Source organism: Primulina huaijiensis, unplaced genomic scaffold, assembly GCF_012295235.1.
Source record: "Primulina huaijiensis isolate GDHJ02 unplaced genomic scaffold, ASM1229523v2 scaffold32625_ERROPOS102951, whole genome shotgun sequence".
Taxonomy (NCBI): Eukaryota; Viridiplantae; Streptophyta; class Magnoliopsida; order Lamiales; family Gesneriaceae; genus Primulina; species Primulina huaijiensis.
The window spans coordinates 23,057-46,167 of NW_027357650.1; the positions used below are offsets into that span (position 1 = coordinate 23,057).

Genomic DNA, 23,111 nt, shown 5'->3' on the forward strand with positions numbered 1-23,111 from the left:
ACCGACTAAAAATAGTATTCGTTTCAATACGCGACTTTAGGTCGAAAAACTTAAATTCTCTGAGACTTAATGCGATTGAATCTTATTAAATTCATTTAGAAAAAAATTAGACTGTAAGATTTAATTAGGTTTACTAATTCGAGAAATCGTTTAATAAATAATTTTGAAAATTTTGTCGTGAATTAAATAATTAATTTATTGAATTTGATACATATATTATAAACTTGTCTCGGTACCGTTATACACCTTAGTCACTTTTAAAATTTTGAATTTTCATCTAAATTAACCTTCTCTCGTCTCTAGTTTGAATTTTCTTAGCTTTAGTTAATTTATTTTAATTTTTTAAATAATTTATCTCGTCTCACTTGAATTTGATTAGCCTAAATTAAATAAAATAATTCATATTCTAATAATTCTAACAAGCGGACTAGGTCAAGTAGTAATAATTTGATGATGAGTCCAAGTATCGTACCCACATAAATCAACTTTAAATACAAGAATATGAACACTATTTCTTAATTTAGACTATTCAAATTCAAGTTGTTGATAATATTGTAGATATTTTATTTTTAAAAAGTGAAACTTCATCTCTATCAAGATTTGCCCAGATTTTTTTCCTAAACTTTAAGATTTTCACATTTCACATTATGTACAAAATAACAGATAACAATATCATATAAGCATGAATGTGATGATCGATACTTTCCTAATTCAATCTTAAATGTAACGGAATAATGCTACATATACAACCAAATTTGTACAACAATTCTTACAACACAAAAAATTCAATATAAAAATTTCATTTATCAACATCTCATGACAAATTCAATATTAAAATCTCATGATATAATAACAAAATATCATGATTTAATTGTTGTAAATATCGTTGTACGATATTTTGGTTGTACATTTAACATTATTCAATGTAACGTTCCAGGTTTTGTCCCAAAGATTTTTAAAAAAAAATTCAAAGTTAATTTTTCTATCTATTTGATAGATAAAACTAACAGGAATAACTCACGCGTGATGCATATGATACAGGTACGTAGAATGGTAAGCGAAAATAATAATTGAGAAGAATGAGTAAGCGAAGGCAGCTTGATGGAACAAACTTTTGGGCTAAACTTCACTTCTTTGCCTTAATCTTGCGCTTAATTGCACTCCTACTCCTACATAGTAATCTGATGCGCGATCCCTAATGTGAGTCCATTGGCTACCTGTTTCTTCCATGTGGAGTTAGGGGCAATTAAGGTTTCGACACGCGCGGAGGAAGCTAACAGGGTTGCACGTTTAGTTGAAGACGTCCATGCTCTTTTCCTGAAAAATGAGAAATGATATAATAAATATATGTGTGTGTGTGATCAGCCTGGGCCAAACAAGCCAATCTCAAACACCACGTTCATTTTTGTTTTCTTCAAACCTCCAGCCCCACCCTTCTTCCTCCAATTACTCTCCCAAAAAAAATGTACATGTCTGAAAAACCCCCACAACAAGACTCCATCGATTTCTACAACAATAAACAAGAATCCCACCCCACTAACAACATGATAATTCAACTCCCCCCTCACCTGCACCTCCTCACTGATGGACCCGACACCACCGCCGCCACCATTTCCAGCGGCGGGGATGACACAATCAATACGCCGGCTGCCGCCAATAACCCATCGTCCTCATCTGCTCCCAAGAAAAGAGCCGAGACTTGGATTCAAGAAGAAACCCGGGCCCTTATATCTCTCCGTAGGGAGATTGACTCTCTGTTCAATACCTCCAAATCCAATAAGCATTTGTGGGATAATATATCCTTGAAGATGAGGGAAAAAGGGTTTGACAGATCCCCCACTATGTGTACCGATAAATGGAGGAATTTACTGAAAGAGTTTAAGAAAGCTAAGCAGAATCATGATGGAAACGGAAACGGAAATGGATCTGCTAAGATGTCTTATTATAAGGAAATTGAAGATATTTTGAGGGAAAGGAGCAAGAATGGTCCTACCTGGAAGAATCCCATACCTCATACTAACGCTGCTGCTGCTGCTGCTGCTGCTGGTTCTAAAGTTGATTCTTTTATGCAGTTTGCTGATAAAAGTATTATTTTTCGTTTCCTTGATATGAAACTCCTCTTGTTAATTTTTATGCTTAATGTTTTAGAAATGGAAACATGGAATGTGCTATTCTACAATTTTTAGGGCTTGTTGTTTGACCCAATTTGCAGTGTTTCGATAATGTGGATTTTGTTTATGTATTTATGGAGTTCCTAGTCGCAAAGGTGTCTGCTCTTGGTGTCATCGCTTGCCACAACAAGAATTTAGTTTTGTGAGTAGTATTGCTCAAGTGATGTACTCGGCACTTACTTTGGGTGTGTTATCTACATACTCTGTTTATCTGTATCCTTCACCTGCGTATTTTATGGGAAGATCATGTTTAGTAATCTCTTATTTTCAAGTTTCTGCTGCTATGCACAGTTGAAAATTTTCTAAAGACATGATTTGATGTAAATTTTTTGGAAATTATCCTTTTGTGTGTTTATGAAAGAAATGAATGGATTCGGGCATTTCAAGTGGTAGGTATGTGTATGCTCGAGACCGAGCCCATGCATACAATTGCCTGTTTCTTATGGGACTTTTTTTGGTTGTTACAATTTTGGCATAAAATAATTCTTGGAAACCAGTTTTTGTTGCATTTTGATTTTATTTCACAACCTTTTGATAATGCACTGTCTGGTTTTCATTGTTGGGAGTCATGGAAACGGGTATGAAAGAATTCTCCAATATTTTCTAGAATAATTTGCAAGTGTCCATATGTGGAATAATTTATCCATGTATATATTGACAATTCCCTACCTTCAACAATCGTACAATATATGTGTTGAATCTTGGTATTAAATTTGGTTGGGAATCTGTTTTGCCTTTCCATGGATGTGTTGTCCTTCGATTGTACATTTTATATTTATTATTCATGAATTTTGTTTCTTATCTAACAAAATCACGTCCAGGCTATTTGGGGTGTGTCCTTGATTTCTCCATATTCATTTTTTAATGTTAAATACCCGTGAACATTTATTGGTTAAAGACATTTTTCCTATAATTTCAGATCTTTCTATATCTGGGTCAATTGATCCAACTTATTTGGCTACTGCAGGTATTGATGATAACAATCTTACTTTTGGACCTATGGAAGGTGTGTTTACCAATCAAAGGCTTTTAGTTTGACGCGTTTAGATTAAAAACTTACTCGTAGTTGAATTTTGGTGGTTAATCATATATGATATCTGCATGTTAGGCGTTAAGACATGCAAAGAGTTCCATGTAATTTGATTGTTTAACAAAGTCTGTAGTAATTGTGTGGTTTTATCACACAAGATGAGTAACTCTGTTTGAAGGATGCTATCATAATGATTTGGATTCCAACTTAGCTTACTTTACTTCATGAGATATTGAGGTTTGTTTGATGATACAAGGAGTCAGGTTCATCTCTTTTCTGTGAGAGCATATTCATTAAAATGTAGAATTTAGTAAAAAAAAAAATTGACCGACTTTGCCAAAAAGAAGGGATTGATTGTTTGTCTTGTCTCTGACATTCTTCCCCATAGATGGCTGAAGTGTTTTGGGTTTAATGAACTTCCTGACATTGTCAAACCCTACCCTAGAATAAAGTGATAATTTTCAGTTATTCCATGATCATTGTATAATATTGATAGAAAATATGTCATGTTTCATTTTCATCATGATTATTAAAGTTTGCAAATTTTTTTATGAATACTGAAAAAAATTATGAACTGTCAAAGAATTAGCACAGATTTGTTACTAAGTTATGCTCTTTTAACTTGTTTTAATATATTGACAGCGTAAATATGTTATTTTCATCAAGGTTGTCTATTGAGACAATTCTGATTATAAATGGAAGAAATTTAGGTAGACCTTTTGTATACAGCTAATGGCAGGTCAACCCTCAATTTAGAAAGACGTTTAGATCATGATGGACACCCTCTCGCCATCACGACGACGGATCCTGTTGGAGCAAGTGGTGTTTCTCCTTGGAATTGGAGAGAGACTCCTGGAAATGGTTAGTCAGCAAAAAGAATGTGCATAACCTCTGAACGTTAAATATATTAGAAGTTGTGTGTCCATTTATAGTTCTCTGTGTTTTAAGTAGTTACAGTTCCTTGACAGTAAAATTGGAAGTTGAGTGTCCATTTATAGTTAGGATTTTTTTGCTGTCTGATTATTATATTTTTCGGCAGGTGAACAGAGTAACACTTATGACGGGAGGGTTATAACCATAAAGTTGGGGGATTATTCTAAGAGGATAGGGATTGATGGGACTGCAGATGCCATCAAAGAAGCCATCAAATCTGCTTTCAGGTTAAGGACGAAACGTGCATTTTGGTTAGAGGATGATGATAATGTAGTTCGAACTCTTGACAGAGACATGCCTTTGGGAAACTACACTCTTCATGTTGATGAAGGCCAGTTGTGTGCAACATTTTCCTGTAACTCTTGAATAGTGTCACAGTTATAGTACTGTTAATATAAACTTACAAAATATATTCCTGACTTTGCAGGCCTCACAATAAAAGTTTGTTTGTACGAAGAGTCGGATCACTTGCCAGTACACACTGAGGACAAAACATTTTACACTGAAGATGATTTTCGTGACTTCCTGTCCCGCCGCCGGTGGACCTGTTTGAGAGATTTCAATGGCTACCGGAATATTGATACATTGGATGAGCTTTGTCCGGGAGCTGTATACCGTGGTGTCAATTAAGGACTGACCACAAACTGTTGTGGCCCTTAGATAACAAATGGATGGGAGGTGTGATTGACTCTGTGTGTGATTTGCTAAGAAACTCTAGGCAGTCATGTTTACAAAAACACATTTGCAACTGTTTGTCCCATCCCAAGGATTTGTACAAATATTTCTTACAAGCTGCATGCAGCATATGCCGACCAATGTACCCACTGCTCCAAAAAGCGGATATACCTGCATGTCATACTAATTGTGCAGCTAGCACATACCATCTATCGACGAAGAAATAACTGCAAAACTAAGATTACCTCAGGCCTCATCCATCCACCCATTTTCTTGAGAATAACACGCACACCCTTTATTTACACGGAAAATGTGTGTTATCTTAAATATGTGCCCAAGAAAATGGGATTCAGAATTTGTCTAGTTTCGTTGGTCCATTCCATATGTTTATTGTTTGAATCCCGCTAATGAGAGAGAATTTTCGTGCACCCAAAATGTGACGATTATTGGTCGTTAGTATTTTTTTTTTCTGCAGTAGCTCTCATTTTATTTTTTTCTAGTAACGGAATGTGGGTTTCTAGCTGTAGAATTTCAGTTAATAAATGACATTCATGGCACAAATGTTGCGAAGGTGTTATTTATATTTCATTTGTTGTCATTTACACTCCGTTTGTGAATAAATTTTACGCGGTGTTTAGATATCACAAATTATATTTTCATGTAGATTTGCTCACATTCCATGTTGCTGGGGAAATTATAAAAAATTATGGTTTTTTTAAAAGTCTCGATAGTTCAAAAGTTTATAAAATGAGTTATAATATTGAAAAAGTTTATTTCCTACCTGACTTTTTTTAGTGTTAATGTAATTTTAAAAAAATGTCTTGATAGTTTAAAAGTTTATAAAATGAATTATCATATTCAAAAGGTTTATTTCCTACCTAACTGATATTTTTTAGTGTTAATGTAATTCCATTATCAAAATAACATGTCTACATGGACACCTTTTGTCAAAAATAAGGGAATACATTATGATACACTAAATTCCTCCTAAGCTGCATACATCCACAAACCATAGTATACACTACTTGGTTAGCTGTTTTTGGGAAATATTAAATTTTGATCCTTATTGGTTGGAGAAAGGGATGATGAAAGTTGGTTGGAGAAGTGGATTCTAATTTTCTCAGCATGAGTTCCTCAAAACTACTAGTATTATAAATTGATCGTCCAGTTTCAAAGTTATTTTCATTATGTTTTTTATATTTATGAACACAACTTTATTTTAATGCATTTCAAAAGAGAAATCCGTTTTCTCTAAGAATATTTTTGTTTTTAGTGAATAAAAATATCTTATACCTTGACGATCTATTTTATTTATTTAAACCATTATTATATGACCTATTTGAAGTTGTGTCATGGTATGTACATTATGCATTATTATTTTCGTACATAAAGGGTAGACCTAGCCAAGGGTCGGGTCAAAACCATACCAAAATCAGAACTGGTCTGTGGTCAATGGGTTTGATCCAGAACTGTGGCCGGAACCGTCCTAAGGCGGTCTGGTTACGGTTTATGGTTGTAAAACCCATCGACCCTTCAGTTGGATGGGACCCAGACTGGCTGGTTGACCATTGCAGTTTTTTGTCCGAAACTTTTTCTATAAATAACCCCACCCCATTCATATTTTTCTCACAATTTCTTCTCAATATCTAATTCTCAATTGTTTATTGATTATCAAAATATTAAGTCTCGATTTTTGGTTTATTGTCACTTGTTGATTTATTTTCATAATTACTTCAATATCATATTAATACAAATGGTCAGAGCCGATCAAGACGTAGGGATGGCAAAGGAATGGAAAAAGACATCATGACACCCGAGTTTGAGAATCGCGATTTTTCTTCATTCAATGTCGATGACTATTATCTCAAATTTCCGATGAGGAATGTCAAAAACGTGGACAAGAAGCTCAACAAACACGTCATCATCAAAGTCAAGAAAGTATGAGCAATCGGATGGTGCCTAAAAGTAAAACTCGAGCGGTGCCTCGCAAGACATCCGATATCTTCACCAAAAATTTCGAAAAGACGACGCTTCTCTCAGGTGATATGCAAGCCAAATGCAAATGTTGTTCAAAACTTTCAAATGTCAACAAGGAGGTGGTTATGAAAATTTGATGTCATACATGGAGAAAAACCATCCGATGGAAATTGGTATTGATCGTTCTCAAACTCAAATTTCGGCATTCTCTTCTCAATCGGGTAATGATTCTCAACTTCTTAAATTTGACGAATCTAAATTTAGAGAAGAAACAGCTACATTTTGTATGATGGAACAACTTTTTTTTGGTTTTAGTGATAAATTATCTTTTGAAATTTGGCTTTCTACAAGTCCTAATCCTTCTATAGACATATCCCACGAAAAAATTTCAAACGCACACTTAAATTAGTCGTTGATAAAAAAAATAATTAAAGAATTTTCTAGTTTAAATAATAAAATTTCTTTGTGTTTCTATATTTGGTGTGATCATTAGTAAAATTGTTCATATATAAGTACTACATTTCAATGGATTGATAATTCTTGAAACGTTAATAAAAGATTGCTTGCATATAGATATTTGAACAAAACACGCACGACACAAAAACTTATATTTGTTATTTTAGAATAATGTGATCTAACTTCTCAAGTTTTTTCCATTTTTTTTATAATGCTAGTACACATACTTCTAGTAGTAGTGGGCTTATTGAAATATGTAAATCATCACTATGTGGTAAAATTTTTCATATTAGGTACACATGTTCTATTTTAAATTTGTGTGTTTAAGATTAACTAAAAAATTTATCATCACATATTCAACCAATTAGGAATGCAATTCATTATTTATGGACGCATCCCCAAGTTATGAAACATTGAGACAAATTTTGCAAAATAAATGGTATGATATCTAAACTGTTTTCACGAGACGTTCCAACTAGTTGAAATTCAACATATAAATTGTTATTATTGTCTTTTGAATATAAAAATTATTATGTATGTTTTTCGTCAGCGTGTTCAAACTCGTGATATTTATTTGTTTTCAAATCAATAGAACATTACAGTATTTGTGAAATTTTAAAAGTTCTTAATTATACAAGTGACCAATTATCTGATATTTATTATCATACTTCTCATTTAGTTTTGACACATTGTTGAAACATTGCATGCATCTTTATTGAACATATTAAATCTAATGATGATGTTTTAGTTCAATGTATTTATGTCATGAAAGAAAAATAAGAAAAATATTTTTTGCAAATTCCTGAAATATTTTTATGTGCTTTTGTTTTTGATCATAGACTTAAATTAGAGGATTTACAATAAATGTTAATTATATTATAAATATTTAGACTATGTTAAGGAAACGGTTCCTGATATCTCATTGGTTTTTTAAATATTAGAACTCATTTATATGATATTTATAATGAATATAACACCAAATATGGTGAATAAATTGTTCCGCATGAAACATAATCCACTACTACTAGTAATATTATTTCTAAACTTATTAAAGCACAAATTTTATTAAAAGAACGAACAAAACGTCCACGAGGATCTTCAAGTTCCGGTAAAGAACTTGAGAATTATTTTACCACTACTTTTGATTTTAAAGATGCAGATATGGAAAATTTGGACATTTTGCGATGGTCATGGCAAAAACCACAAATATATCACGTTTTGTCTATAAAGGCAAAAGAAATTCAAGCTTGCCTCGTTTCAACGGTTGCAATGGAGCAAAATTTTAATATTGGAGAAAATGCATTGGATGAGAGATGTTCTAGTTTAAGCTCGAAAAATTTGGAAGCCCAATGCTTGGTCAATGATTGGTCAAAGGTCGTTAGCCAAACACAACATATTAAAAGTGATGAAGGAGACCAAGACGAAACCAAGGGAACGTCCGGAACAACGACGAGAGGAAATGCGAGTGAATATGCTTGAACATAATGGAATGTAATATATTTTTTATATAAAACGTTGTAAGTTGAAATGTAATAGAACTTTTATTGAAAAAATGTAATAGATTTTTTATTGAGATAAGAAATATTCGATAGATTTTTATAAGTTCAATTGTGCAAGCTTTATTTTTTAATTTTTTTTTCTATAAATGTTTTTTTAAAAAAATATTTTTTAAAAATAAAAATGTTGAATCGAACTAGGAACCGACAAGTAACAGGGCCTGGACCTGAACCGTTGGTTCCGTCACTCAACCATAACAGACCATGGGCAGACCGTTTAAGGGTCAGGGTTTTCTCGACCCAGAGGGGTAGCTGCTAATAGTATTTGATTATATATATATATATTAAAGAAATATTAAATGTGCTAGAAAAATTCTAATATTTATACAAATAACACTTTTCCGGCGGGAATTAAGTATGTTACAATATTTGCGATTTAATTTGTTTTTAGTTCAGGAGACGTTCATGCCAAATATATATTTCATTGGCCATTTGCAATTTTATACCCCTCGAAAACCAAATAATTTTCCCTGAGAAAATTGCATTTAACCCTCATAAAAAGTCAAAGTTGCATAATGCCCCTGTAAAATAGTGTTTAACCCCTATGTTTTCAAAATAGGAGTCCACAGAAACAAATTCACATACTTCAGATAATATGCAGAATACAATTTCATTCACTTCTTATATCAAATTGCGTTGTCAGCATTAGAGATTTTTTTTTTTTCGAATATCGAGTACCTGACATGATAGGTCCGGTAAATTTTTTTTAGAAAAAACACGTTCGGGCCCAATTATTAATTTCATGTTGGTGTCGATTTTTTCAGTACCCAATCGGTTATTGAGACCGAACAAATTTCATAGATTTTTTGTTGTTATCATGCAATGGAGGATTCTATTTTATTTTTTTTTTTGCTATTTTTATGCCTAAAATCTAACCTATTTTTTTTCAGCTACCTGAAAGTCGGATGGTGAATTTTTTTCAGTTCATATTTGGGTAGTAAAAATGCTTCCGATAGTTACATAAAATGTAATTACTTTTACAATTTAGCTTAATAAAGTCTTCAAATAAATAACTTTAAATAGGCAAAAATGAGTAATAGAATGAAGCTAGATAGTTTTTTTTCTTTCAAATGTAAACAATTCATATTACATTATTTGAATATATTTAATTATTTTACTATGTTAAATTGTAAAGTTTATAATAATTTAAATTAACAACATAATCAATATAGGAGATGAATAAATGTTAAATTTTAAAACTTAATAATTTATATTTACAAAACGATCAATATAAAAAATAATCAAATTACAATTTATAAATATGATATTTGTCTTTTTTAATACAATGAGGTGGATAGAGAACTCGAATGAAAACTCCAAGGCGTATCAGCATCTCACTATAAAGTGCCTATCTGATTAAGTCCACGCCCTGTCTCGAGTTCATTAATAGCAATCAAATGTGCAATATCATCCGCATGAGCATTCTTCAATTCACCGTTGCGTTTACATGAAGAACCAATTCGTTAATAGCAATCAAATGCGCTATATCATCCGCATGAGCATTCTTCAATTCACCGTTGCGTTTACATGAAGAACCAATTCATTAATAGCAATCAAATGTGCTATATCATCGTGTGAGCATTCTTCAATTCACCGTTGCGTTTACATGAAGAACCCACAATATTAACTGTGAAAGTTAATATATCAAAAAAAATGTTGAATAGATGTCACATTTTTTTATGTTGCAACTAAAGCCAATTGTAACCAATGAGCAAAGCAAAGAACATTATAAGCACTTTTATAATCTTTTACAATCAGATCTTGTAATCCATTAAACTCCCACTCATATTACTAGTATCATCATAACCTTGACCTTTAATAATTTTAACATCCAAATTGTAGTGACGTAAAACAGAATATAGCATTCTTTAAAGTCAAAGCGACAATATCAGATACATGAACAAGCACAAAAAGACGTTCTTGAATGAATCCATTAGTGTCCACATACCTCAATACTATAGACATTTGCTCTCTTTTTGACTTATCTCCAACTTCATCAACAATGATGCAATACTTTACAACTCCAATTTGTTCATGAATTGCATTTTTTACTCTCATTGAAAGCACGTGAAGTATTTGTTTTTGAATATCATGACTTGTATATTTGGCATTTTTTGGAGCTCTCGCAATTGCCTTTGAAATATCATCATTGTACATGGTTAGCAAATCCAAGAATTCAACAAAATTACCACGATTAGACGAACTAGATTTCTCATAATGGCATCTAAATGGAATTCCCTGAAGTGCAAGCAATCTTACCACATGTATATAAGCCTTTAACCTAAGACGATTATTTGCAACTTGTTCAACATTAAAGTTATTGAATCTCTTTGATATATGTTGTGGTTAGTTCATTAAATCATCACATGCCTTTTCAGCATTACGATGGGGTGAATATACAGTATCTTTCCCTATATGATCTAAGAAAGCAAAAGCTTTTCCATTTCTAACTTTCTTCCAATTATCAAATCCATCAACAATAAATGAATTTTGATTTGAGCATCCTAAAGGCTTGTTGAAAATAAAACATGGAAAGCAATAAAACTTATCTTTAGCAGGTGAATACTCCAACTAAAGAAATTGCTCACACCAAGCGTACTGAAATCTTCGAGAGTGGCTAAATGAAATAAGATAATATATAAATATTAATAAATATATTTTTTATAGCAAATTTTTTGAATTTTTAAAAATGACAAAATTTTTATACATATGAATCTTCCCTCGAAAAACAGAAAACCAAAGAATCAATCAAGAACCCTGGCCTTAGTGTCCTTATCCCCAAAATCTCCATTTAGGGTTCCCAAATGTTCGGAGCGCAGTCCTCGTCCTCCGCCACCACGGCCTTCGGCACCCCCGGATTTGGGACATCGCTCTTTTCGACACCTTTCTCTCAGCAATCTCATCCTCAGCACCAGCAGACTCCTTCGATATTTCAGACTCCTCAACTGCAGCAACAGCTGCAAACTCCTTCGATTTTCCAGACCCCTCAGCCACTGCAAAGCTCCGGAACCCCTTTCGGATTGGCGAATCCATTTAACACAGCCGCTCAATCGCAGGTTACTCCTTTCAATAATGCTCCGCCTGCATTTCAGTTTTCTAATTCGCAGCTGACTACGCAAATGGCCCCCGTCGCCCCTCTCCCATTCTCACTCCCTGATCGTGATATCCAAGTGAGGATTTTCCTATTTATCATAGTTCATCTACTGTACTAGTTTGTTCTTTAGCTATTCATTATACTTCTCATTTTCCCTCCCCTCTTTGCGATGTGCCTTATATTTTAGGCCATTGTGGATGCGTACAAGGAAGAACACGGGAACCCCAAGTATGCCTTTAAGGTATTGTTTTGTCTGAGAATAGTGGTTTTTATCAACATTCCAAGAAGTTCTAGTGCAGTTTTTGTGTAATTATATTGGCATCAGACTTTTAAGTGTAAATGCCAAGTTGGAGTTGTCTAGCTTTGCAGCTGATCATTCTCACTTGTAAAAGATTGCATTTTGTTGCTTGAAATCGTATCCTCGAAGTAAAGTGGAGTTAATCTGTACTGATATTTTGAACGTGCATTTCTATAGCACAGATAATATTCCAGCCTTACGTTTAATTTTCCACTTTTAATGTCTTTTTGGTGAAAAATTGACATTAGTTTGACCATTTTTTAAATTACACTGTTGTTGTTGATTTTGCAGCATCTATTGTATAGTGTGACTGAACCTCAACAGAGGATAAAGCCTGCAGGTGTATCAGATGTAAGTGTTGTTTAATCACTGAACTTTTAGATATTTTTATACTTCATTGATTATTTCAAATATATTTTTACATATGAAAGCTATAGGCAAAGTTTAGTAAATTGTTTGGCTGGATGCCAGATTTTGTGGGCAGATGCAATGGGGAAGCTGGAAGGCATGGAAAGTTCCCTATGGCCCCAGCTTGTGCAGGGGTTTAAAGATCTTTCCAACCGTCTCAAGGTACTTGAACTGGTTTTGATTAATCTTGAATTTGAAATTAGTTTCATAGGGTGCATTTAGTGTCCTGGCTCACAGGCCTGAATAGCAAGCTCGATTCATAATCAATCAAAGTTGAAATTTTTGAACTCGAATTTAGTTATAGTTGGATCAGATAAAACTATCCTATTCATCCTACTTTTGGTTTGATATTTAAGAGTCTAAGACCCGGCTTTAATACTGAAGCTATTATACCTCCCATGTTACTTATCACACCCTGCCGATGTGACAATTAATTCTCTTCCTTCAATTTCTCGACATAGTCTCACTTTTTTTTGTTATTTAAATAACTAGGCTTCAAAAATCTGGACAAAACTCTAGAATTTTGCTATTTGAAAGTTTTTTGAACCTGAATTTAGCAAGTGAGATTCTTCAATACAGATGAAATCCTGAATTCTGGCTGTAAGGAAGGATTTTTTCCTAAAAATATTCATGAAATTGATCCCAAGGCAACTCGTTCTTGCTGCCTTTTTCAGTCTCCTTTGAACAACTCGTTCTTCCACCGGGAGTTTTTGTGCTTGCAGATTTCATGAAGGTAAACTGGGCAACGGTTCTACGGTGGAAGTGGTGGGCCTTCTTGACTTAGCCCTGGGATCTTGGAGATGAAATTATTCTTGTAAACCGCAAAAAATTCACCATTGTTGTAAGTTTCACAAGAAAAATGGAGGATGAGGTATAAGAATGAACTTTGCAGAGGAGAAACCAAGAAAAAAATATGGTAGGTGGGAGACGGGAAATCATAGATATTGGAAAAAAAAGAAGAGCAAACATAAGGAGAGAATGTGAAATGGGAAAGAAATTGAATAGTGGAGGTCATTTTGGTAAATACAAAAAGATACACAAAATCAATTTATTCGATAAAATTATACCAAACACCATATATTTTGTCATACTATTATATTTATTTCTATATTTCAATTTATTATCTATCTATTATATTTATTTCTATATTTCAATTTCTTATCTATCTTTCAGTTATCATACCCTCCAAACCAAATTGTACCTAAATGGATAATAATACATATCTATTTGTGTAGTAATAAATCTCATTTCTTACCAAAAAGAAATGTAGAATAGAATATGTGAATGGATCATGAGGAGAAACATGCAAGCGCCAAGGTAAAGATGAAAGATTTTTTCCTTTGAAATCTATTGTACTTTATTGGATGGAAATACTTCATAGACACAAATGTTCTCTGGTTTGTGATTTCATACATGTTTTATCAAATTTATTTGCTTGCGCGTCATGTTGTTTGTTCTTTGGTTATCGTAATTATGACCTTTTATCATTGAATCTCATTTTATGATGGTGCAGCTTCAAGACGAAGTCATTCTTTCAGATTCAGAGAGACTGAGGATGACTCAGAACAATGTCAAGATGGTGATATCTTGTGTCCTCTCTCTCACCCCTCCCCCTCTCAGTGTGAATCTCTCTGATTATATTTACACAGCTCCAAAGGCATTTTCAAGCTGACACCCTTCCTTGGATTCAAAGGATGCAACAAAAAGAGCAAGGTCTACAGAGGCGCCTTTTGAGGGTGGGAATAATTTTGTGGAGCTCTATTCAATAGTAGTATTATTTTTTAACAGCATTTCATTGCAGCCTGGACTGTTTCTAATTATCATCATATTTTGAAAAGTTTGGTGTGCTGAAATAAATAAACTCGATTATTAACACTAAAAAACTTGCTTCACGTTTTCTCATTTAATCGTTTGGTTAATGCTGTTATTTGTTTGGGACAATCCAAGCCAACTGAAACTAGTTTGTACTTCAAAGGATTGTGTCAGAGACCATTAGGTTCCATACTGTAATATGCTTTGCATCTGGTCTATGCAGTTAATGAGAATAATCGAGTCACTAGAGGGTAAAGGCTGTAGATTGCCTCTAATGAAAGGGGAAGCAGAATTGGCAGAGAAGCTGGCCATGATTACAAGACAGGTTGTCTTTCTTTCTATCTATCTATCTACACACACACACACACACACACACACACACACACACATGTATACGCGCGCGAACATCAGGAAGGGGTCGCCTATTTAGATTCGCCTACCCATACTGTTCTATCTCCAACTATATCCTCATCTATGATCTATCTATCTCCAACTGTATCCTCATCTATGATCTATCTATCTATCTACATAAATATATTCTGATTTTAAGCAAAGCTTTTCTGTTTTAGAATGAATGTGAAGATTTATCTCTCTGACTAATGAATGTAACCCACCAGTTAAAGGGATCTGGAGCAGAACTAGTGAGAAGAGTCCAGAATCTGCTTGCTTTATCCCGCCTTCAAGCGGATGGGCTAAATGGTGGCTCGCTTTATTTTCCAGGATCAACCAAAATTCATGAACAAAGTCTTGCCGAGATGCAGGAGGTTCGGTGGCTAATATTCTATGCTGATGTCAAGCTCGTTTTCTTTTTTTTTCTGTTGGGCTGAAATTTAACTTGAATTATATTTTGACAATCTAAAGAGTATTATCTTGTTGGTGTTCATTATTCTTTTCGAATATAAATTTTATATTATTTTGTATTTGTTTTTTTTGTGGGATAGATGTTGCAACAGCAGACTGTGGCTATTGCTGGGCTTGGCAACGTGCTAAAGCGAGACATACGAGATACGGAGATTATAATGGCTGAAGATACAGAAATGTCTCAAGACTAACGCATTCCCCTTGAAAGTTATGTTTGTATTTTTCTTTAAACTTTATCTTGGTTTTCAATTTTGCTCGAATTGACCATTATTTCTATAAGCGGTTGCGAGTTACTTGACGCGTATGGAATTATATTACATCCTTTAAAATTGCCCTATCCAATATTGAGGTCCGACATACTTACATTGTGTTTAGTACAAGGGAATGAGGAATAAAATAGACGCTCATAAATCGTTCTCTTTACTAAGTTGTCATGGGTCTCATGTGAGTGCCTATTTTCATGTCAATGAATATTTCAAATTCATGGGATTTGTCATTTCATGTATTTTGTTCCCGCTCCCCATTCTTTTCTATCTACAAAATTGTGTTTTTTTTATCAACCTAAATTTTAGCGTGTGGTCTTTTTGTTATCAAATAAATAAATAATAATCATAATATAATAATTAAAATAATATATTATGAATATTAATTATTCATCATCATTATTACAAGGATAAATAAAATAATAATAATAATCAAGAGTAATATATTATGAATATTAATAATTCATCATCATTATTACAAGGATAAATAAAATAATAATAATAATCNATTAATAGCAATCAAATGTGCTATATCATCGTGTGAGCATTCTTCAATTCACCGTTGCGTTTACATGAAGAACCCACAATATTAACTGTGAAAGTTAATATATCAAAAAAAATGTTGAATAGATGTCACATTTTTTTATGTTGCAACTAAAGCCAATTGTAACCAATGAGCAAAGCAAAGAACATTATAAGCACTTTTATAATCTTTTACAATCAGATCTTGTAATCCATTAAACTCCCACTCATATTACTAGTATCATCATAACCTTGACCTTTAATAATTTTAACATCCAAATTGTAGTGACGTAAAACAGAATATAGCATTCTTTAAAGTCAAAGCGACAATATCAGATACATGAACAAGCACAAAAAGACGTTCTTGAATGAATCCATTAGTGTCCACATACCTCAATACTATAGACATTTGCTCTCTTTTTGACTTATCTCCAACTTCATCAACAATGATGCAATACTTTACAACTCCAATTTGTTCATGAATTGCATTTTTTACTCTCATTGAAAGCACGTGAAGTATTTGTTTTTGAATATCATGACTTGTATATTTGGCATTTTTTGGAGCTCTCGCAATTGCCTTTGAAATATCATCATTGTACATGGTTAGCAAATCCAAGAATTCAACAAAATTACCACGATTAGACGAACTAGATTTCTCATAATGGCATCTAAATGGAATTCCCTGAAGTGCAAGCAATCTTACCACATGTATATAAGCCTTTAACCTAAGACGATTATTTGCAACTTGTTCAACATTAAAGTTATTGAATCTCTTTGATATATGTTGTGGTTAGTTCATTAAATCATCACATGCCTTTTCAGCATTACGATGGGGTGAATATACAGTATCTTTCCCTATATGATCTAAGAAAGCAAAAGCTTTTCCATTTCTAACTTTCTTCCAATTATCAAATCCATCAACAATAAATGAATTTTGATTTGAGCATCCTAAAGGCTTGTTGAAAATAAAACATGGAAAGCAATAAAACTTATCTTTAGCAGGTGAATACTCCAACTAAAGAAATTGCTCACACCAAGCGTACTGAAATCTTCGAGAGTGGCTAAATGAAATAAGATAATATATAAATATTAATAAATATATTTTTTATAGCAAATTTTTTGAATTTTTAAAAATGACAAAATTTTTATACATATGAATCTTCCCTCGAAAAACAGAAAACCAAAGAATCAATCAAGAACCCTGGCCTTAGTGTCCTTATCCCCAAAATCTCCATTTAGGGTTCCCAAATGTTCGGAGCGCAGTCCTCGTCCTCCGCCACCACGGCCTTCGGCACCCCCGGATTTGGGACATCGCTCTTTTCGACACCTTTCTCTCAGCAATCTCATCCTCAGCACCAGCAGACTCCTTCGATATTTCAGACTCCTCAACTGCAGCAACAGCTGCAAACTCCTTCGATTTTCCAGACCCCTCAGCCACTGCAAAGCTCCGGAACCCCTTTCGGATTGGCGAATCCATTTAACACAGCCGCTCAATCGCAGGTTACTCCTTTCAATAATGCTCCGCCTGCATTTCAGTTTTCTAATTCGCAGCTGACTACGCAAATGGCCCCCGTCGCCCCTCTCCCATTCTCACTCCCTGATCGTGATATCCAAGTGAGGATTTTCCTATTTATCATAGTTCATCTACTGTACTAGTTTGTTCTTTAGCTATTCATTATACTTCTCATTTTCCCTCCCCTCTTTGCGATGTGCCTTATATTTTAGGCCATTGTGGATGCGTACAAGGAAGAACACGGGAACCCCAAGTATGCCTTTAAGGTATTGTTTTGTCTGAGAATAGTGGTTTTTATCAACATTCCAAGAAGTTCTAGTGCAGTTTTTGTGTAATTATATTGGCATCAGACTTTTAAGTGTAAATGCCAAGTTGGAGTTGTCTAGCTTTGCAGCTGATCATTCTCACTTGTAAAAGATTGCATTTTGTTGCTTGAAATCGTATCCTCGAAGTAAAGTGGAGTTAATCTGTACTGATATTTTGAACGTGCATTTCTATAGCACAGATAATATTCCAGCCTTACGTTTAATTTTCCACTTTTAATGTCTTTTTGGTGAAAAATTGACATTAGTTTGACCATTTTTTAAATTACACTGTTGTTGTTGATTTTGCAGCATCTATTGTATAGTGTGACTGAACCTCAACAGAGGATAAAGCCTGCAGGTGTATCAGATGTAAGTGTTGTTTAATCACTGAACTTTTAGATATTTTTATACTTCATTGATTATTTCAAATATATTTTTACATATGAAAGCTATAGGCAAAGTTTAGTAAATTGTTTGGCTGGATGCCAGATTTTGTGGGCAGATGCAATGGGGAAGCTGGAAGGCATGGAAAGTTCCCTATGGCCCCAGCTTGTGCAGGGGTTTAAAGATCTTTCCAACCGTCTCAAGGTACTTGAACTGGTTTTGATTAATCTTGAATTTGAAATTAGTTTCATAGGGTGCATTTAGTGTCCTGGCTCACAGGCCTGAATAGCAAGCTCGATTCATAATCAATCAAAGTTGAAATTTTTGAACTCGAATTTAGTTATAGTTGGATCAGATAAAACTATCCTATTCATCCTACTTTTGGTTTGATATTTAAGAGTCTAAGACCCGGCTTTAATACTGAAGCTATTATACCTCCCATGTTACTTATCACACCCTGCCGATGTGACAATTAATTCTCTTCCTTCAATTTCTCGACATAGTCTCACTTTTTTTTGTTATTTAAATAACTAGGCTTCAAAAATCTGGACAAAACTCTAGAATTTTGCTATTTGAAAGTTTTTTGAACCTGAATTTAGCAAGTGAGATTCTTCAATACAGATGAAATCCTGAATTCTGGCTGTAAGGAAGGATTTTTTCCTAAAAATATTCATGAAATTGATCCCAAGGCAACTCGTTCTTGCTGCCTTTTTCAGTCTCCTTTGAACAACTCGTTCTTCCACCGGGAGTTTTTGTGCTTGCAGATTTCATGAAGGTAAACTGGGCAACGGTTCTACGGTGGAAGTGGTGGGCCTTCTTGACTTAGCCCTGGGATCTTGGAGATGAAATTATTCTTGTAAACCGCAAAAAATTCACCATTGTTGTAAGTTTCACAAGAAAAATGGAGGATGAGGTATAAGAATGAACTTTGCAGAGGAGAAACCAAGAAAAAAATATGGTAGGTGGGAGACGGGAAATCATAGATATTGGAAAAAAAAGAAGAGCAAACATAAGGAGAGAATGTGAAATGGGAAAGAAATTGAATAGTGGAGGTCATTTTGGTAAATACAAAAAGATACACAAAATCAATTTATTCGATAAAATTATACCAAACACCATATATTTTGTCATACTATTATATTTATTTCTATATTTCAATTTATTATCTATCTATTATATTTATTTCTATATTTCAATTTCTTATCTATCTTTCAGTTATCATACCCTCCAAACCAAATTGTACCTAAATGGATAATAATACATATCTATTTGTGTAGTAATAAATCTCATTTCTTACCAAAAAGAAATGTAGAATAGAATATGTGAATGGATCATGAGGAGAAACATGCAAGCGCCAAGGTAAAGATGAAAGATTTTTTCCTTTGAAATCTATTGTACTTTATTGGATGGAAATACTTCATAGACACAAATGTTCTCTGGTTTGTGATTTCATACATGTTTTATCAAATTTATTTGCTTGCGCGTCATGTTGTTTGTTCTTTGGTTATCGTAATTATGACCTTTTATCATTGAATCTCATTTTATGATGGTGCAGCTTCAAGACGAAGTCATTCTTTCAGATTCAGAGAGACTGAGGATGACTCAGAACAATGTCAAGATGGTGATATCTTGTGTCCTCTCTCTCACCCCTCCCCCTCTCAGTGTGAATCTCTCTGATTATATTTACACAGCTCCAAAGGCATTTTCAAGCTGACACCCTTCCTTGGATTCAAAGGATGCAACAAAAAGAGCAAGGTCTACAGAGGCGCCTTTTGAGGGTGGGAATAATTTTGTGGAGCTCTATTCAATAGTAGTATTATTTTTTAACAGCATTTCATTGCAGCCTGGACTGTTTCTAATTATCATCATATTTTGAAAAGTTTGGTGTGCTGAAATAAATAAACTCGATTATTAACACTAAAAAACTTGCTTCACGTTTTCTCATTTAATCGTTTGGTTAATGCTGTTATTTGTTTGGGACAATCCAAGCCAACTGAAACTAGTTTGTACTTCAAAGGATTGTGTCAGAGACCATTAGGTTCCATACTGTAATATGCTTTGCATCTGGTCTATGCAGTTAATGAGAATAATCGAGTCACTAGAGGGTAAAGGCTGTAGATTGCCTCTAATGAAAGGGGAAGCAGAATTGGCAGAGAAGCTGGCCATGATTACAAGACAGGTTGTCTTTCTTTCTATCTATCTATCTACACACACACACACACACACACACACACACACACACATGTATACGCGCGCGAACATCAGGAAGGGGTCGCCTATTTAGATTCGCCTACCCATACTGTTCTATCTCCAACTATATCCTCATCTATGATCTATCTATCTCCAACTGTATCCTCATCTATGATCTATCTATCTATCTACATAAATATATTCTGATTTTAAGCAAAGCTTTTCTGTTTTAGAATGAATGTGAAGATTTATCTCTCTGACTAATGAATGTAACCCACCAGTTAAAGGGATCTGGAGCAGAACTAGTGAGAAGAGTCCAGAATCTGCTTGCTTTATCCCGCCTTCAAGCGGATGGGCTAAATGGTGGCTCGCTTTATTTTCCAGGATCAACCAAAATTCATGAACAAAGTCTTGCCGAGATGCAGGAGGTTCGGTGGCTAATATTCTATGCTGATGTCAAGCTCGTTTTCTTTTTTTTTCTGTTGGGCTGAAATTTAACTTGAATTATATTTTGACAATCTAAAGAGTATTATCTTGTTGGTGTTCATTATTCTTTTCGAATATAAATTTTATATTATTTTGTATTTGTTTTTTTTGTGGGATAGATGTTGCAACAGCAGACTGTGGCTATTGCTGGGCTTGGCAACGTGCTAAAGCGAGACATACGAGATACGGAGATTATAATGGCTGAAGATACAGAAATGTCTCAAGACTAACGCATTCCCCTTGAAAGTTATGTTTGTATTTTTCTTTAAACTTTATCTTGGTTTTCAATTTTGCTCGAATTGACCATTATTTCTATAAGCGGTTGCGAGTTACTTGACGCGTATGGAATTATATTACATCCTTTAAAATTGCCCTATCCAATATTGAGGTCCGACATACTTACATTGTGTTTAGTACAAGGGAATGAGGAATAAAATAGACGCTCATAAATCGTTCTCTTTACTAAGTTGTCATGGGTCTCATGTGAGTGCCTATTTTCATGTCAATGAATATTTCAAATTCATGGGATTTGTCATTTCATGTATTTTGTTCCCGCTCCCCATTCTTTTCTATCTACAAAATTGTGTTTTTTTTATCAACCTAAATTTTAGCGTGTGGTCTTTTTGTTATCAAATAAATAAATAATAATCATAATATAATAATTAAAATAATATATTATGAATATTAATTATTCATCATCATTATTACAAGGATAAATAAAATAATAATAATAATCAAGAGTAACATTAAATAATAATAGTAATAAAAAAATACTAATATTAACAATAAAACAGCAATAAATATTTTTAAAAATAAAAATGATGTCGTGGTTATTGAAAAATATGTTCGAATTGATTTATAGTGGGATATAATAGATTTTGTTAGCAATTTGAGTTGTTCACATAAAGCAAAGACAGTAAATTTGTTGATATACAAACTCATTGTACATTTGACTTTGTATGGTCCGAGTTGGGCATGACAGAATCATATATCCAGCGAGAACACAATGAATTAGTGTTATGCAAAACAATGTCTTATATCATATGTGTATAAAATCGTTTTTTAAACCTGTAAAGCAAAGTGATACCTTCACAGTTATCTCTTGAACATGCAAAAGCTAACTCTAAGTTATCAATGTTGATGGATCAAGGGATTAGGTGGCGCCAAGAACATCACATTATGAAAGATAGATTATTGTGATGCTCGTGTCCCACATGTGTTATAAAAAGTAATTTTAAATTGATTAATAATGAGTTACAATAGACTCTTTTAACAACTTTAGGTAACAACTTTGTTAAGCAATGACGAGACAACAGTTGTGTTTGTACAGGTATGAGCCCATGATGTGACAATAATAAAAAGAATATTATTATTATAATTTAATATTAATAACAACAACAATAAAAATAACTATTATGCTCTTCCTAACAATATTTTCTCGGGTGTGTCTGTCGTATAGGGTTTGGCTAATACGGTTTACATGACTAGCATGGTTTACAGACTATTGTACTAATTCGGAGTTTGCCCAGTGCACACCAAAGATAGCGACTGCGGGTTCTCACATCATAAAATAATAATATTTTTAGGGAAAAATGAAATTTTGGCTTGATATATTTGTTTTTTTTTTTCGATTTTGGTCCTATATCTTTTAATTTTTGCTGTTGTAATTTAGTCATTTTTCATCAAAGTGCTAACATGATATTGTACATGTCAGCGTCATGTCGGTGTCATGTAATCGACACATCAGCGTCGTGTCGGAAATATGACTAAAATTGCAGAAGAAACAAAGATAACAAACTAAATAACAACAACAATAAAAATAACAATTAGGCTATTCCTATCAGCATTTTATCGGGTGAGCTTGTCACAAAGGGTTTGGCCAGTACGGTTTACCTGACTAGCATGATTTATACACTATTGTACTAGTATGAAGTTTACCCAGTGCGCATCGAAAGTAACGACTGCGGGTTCTCATATCATAAAATAATAATATTTTTAGGGAAAATGAAATTTTGGTTTGATATATATATTTTTTTCGATTTTAGTCCTATATCTTTTAATTTTTTTTGTTGTAATTTATTCATTTTTCATCAAAATGCTAACATGGTACTGCACATGTCTAGGTCATGTCGGGATCACGTAATCGATACATCAGAGTCATGCAGAAAAGATGACTA

At 33.6% G+C, this 23,111-nt stretch overlaps 4 protein-coding genes across 6 annotated transcripts; 3 read left to right on the top strand and 1 right to left on the bottom strand.

Annotated features, from left to right (window-relative positions):
* Positions 1-1,376: 1,376 nt before the first annotated feature.
* Positions 1,377-5,065, top strand: LOC140968185 (trihelix transcription factor GT-4). Its single transcript, XM_073429064.1, has 5 exons — positions 1,377-2,085; positions 3,139-3,177; positions 3,931-4,062; positions 4,241-4,465; positions 4,562-5,065. The coding sequence occupies exons 1-5, from the start codon at positions 1,464-1,466 to the stop codon at positions 4,762-4,764; spliced, it is 1,221 nt and encodes a 406-aa protein (XP_073285165.1). The 5' UTR covers positions 1,377-1,463; the 3' UTR covers positions 4,765-5,065.
* Positions 5,066-10,552: 5,487 nt separating this feature from the next.
* LOC140968183 (uncharacterized) lies at positions 10,553-11,589 on the bottom strand. The gene is made up of 4 exons (XM_073429061.1): positions 11,506-11,589; positions 11,169-11,309; positions 10,747-11,036; positions 10,553-10,664 (listed from the first exon to the last, which is right to left on the bottom strand). The coding sequence occupies exons 1-4, from the start codon at positions 11,587-11,589 to the stop codon at positions 10,553-10,555; spliced, it is 627 nt and encodes a 208-aa protein (XP_073285162.1).
* LOC140968179 (nuclear pore complex protein NUP54-like) lies at positions 11,530-15,802 on the top strand. Of its 2 annotated transcripts, none has more exons than XM_073429055.1 (9): positions 11,530-11,968; positions 12,080-12,133; positions 12,482-12,541; positions 12,662-12,760; positions 14,112-14,177; positions 14,248-14,334; positions 14,634-14,735; positions 15,028-15,174; positions 15,352-15,802. In XM_073429055.1, exons 1-9 carry the CDS (start codon positions 11,603-11,605, stop codon positions 15,460-15,462), a joined length of 1,092 nt encoding a protein of 363 aa, XP_073285156.1. In that variant the 5' UTR covers positions 11,530-11,602; the 3' UTR covers positions 15,463-15,802. The 2 variants fall into 2 exon arrangements, with proteins under 2 accessions (XP_073285156.1, XP_073285158.1); XM_073429057.1 differs by having other exon boundaries at positions 11,530-11,854.
* Positions 15,803-17,231: 1,429 nt separating this feature from the next.
* On the top strand, positions 17,232-21,504 carry LOC140968180 (nuclear pore complex protein NUP54-like). Of its 2 annotated transcripts, none has more exons than XM_073429058.1 (9): positions 17,232-17,670; positions 17,782-17,835; positions 18,184-18,243; positions 18,364-18,462; positions 19,814-19,879; positions 19,950-20,036; positions 20,336-20,437; positions 20,730-20,876; positions 21,054-21,504. In XM_073429058.1, the coding sequence occupies exons 1-9, from the start codon at positions 17,305-17,307 to the stop codon at positions 21,162-21,164; spliced, it is 1,092 nt and encodes a 363-aa protein (XP_073285159.1). In that variant the 5' UTR covers positions 17,232-17,304; the 3' UTR covers positions 21,165-21,504. The 2 variants fall into 2 exon arrangements, with proteins under 2 accessions (XP_073285159.1, XP_073285160.1); XM_073429059.1 differs by having other exon boundaries at positions 17,232-17,556.
* The last annotated feature ends 1,607 nt before the right edge of the window (positions 21,505-23,111 follow it).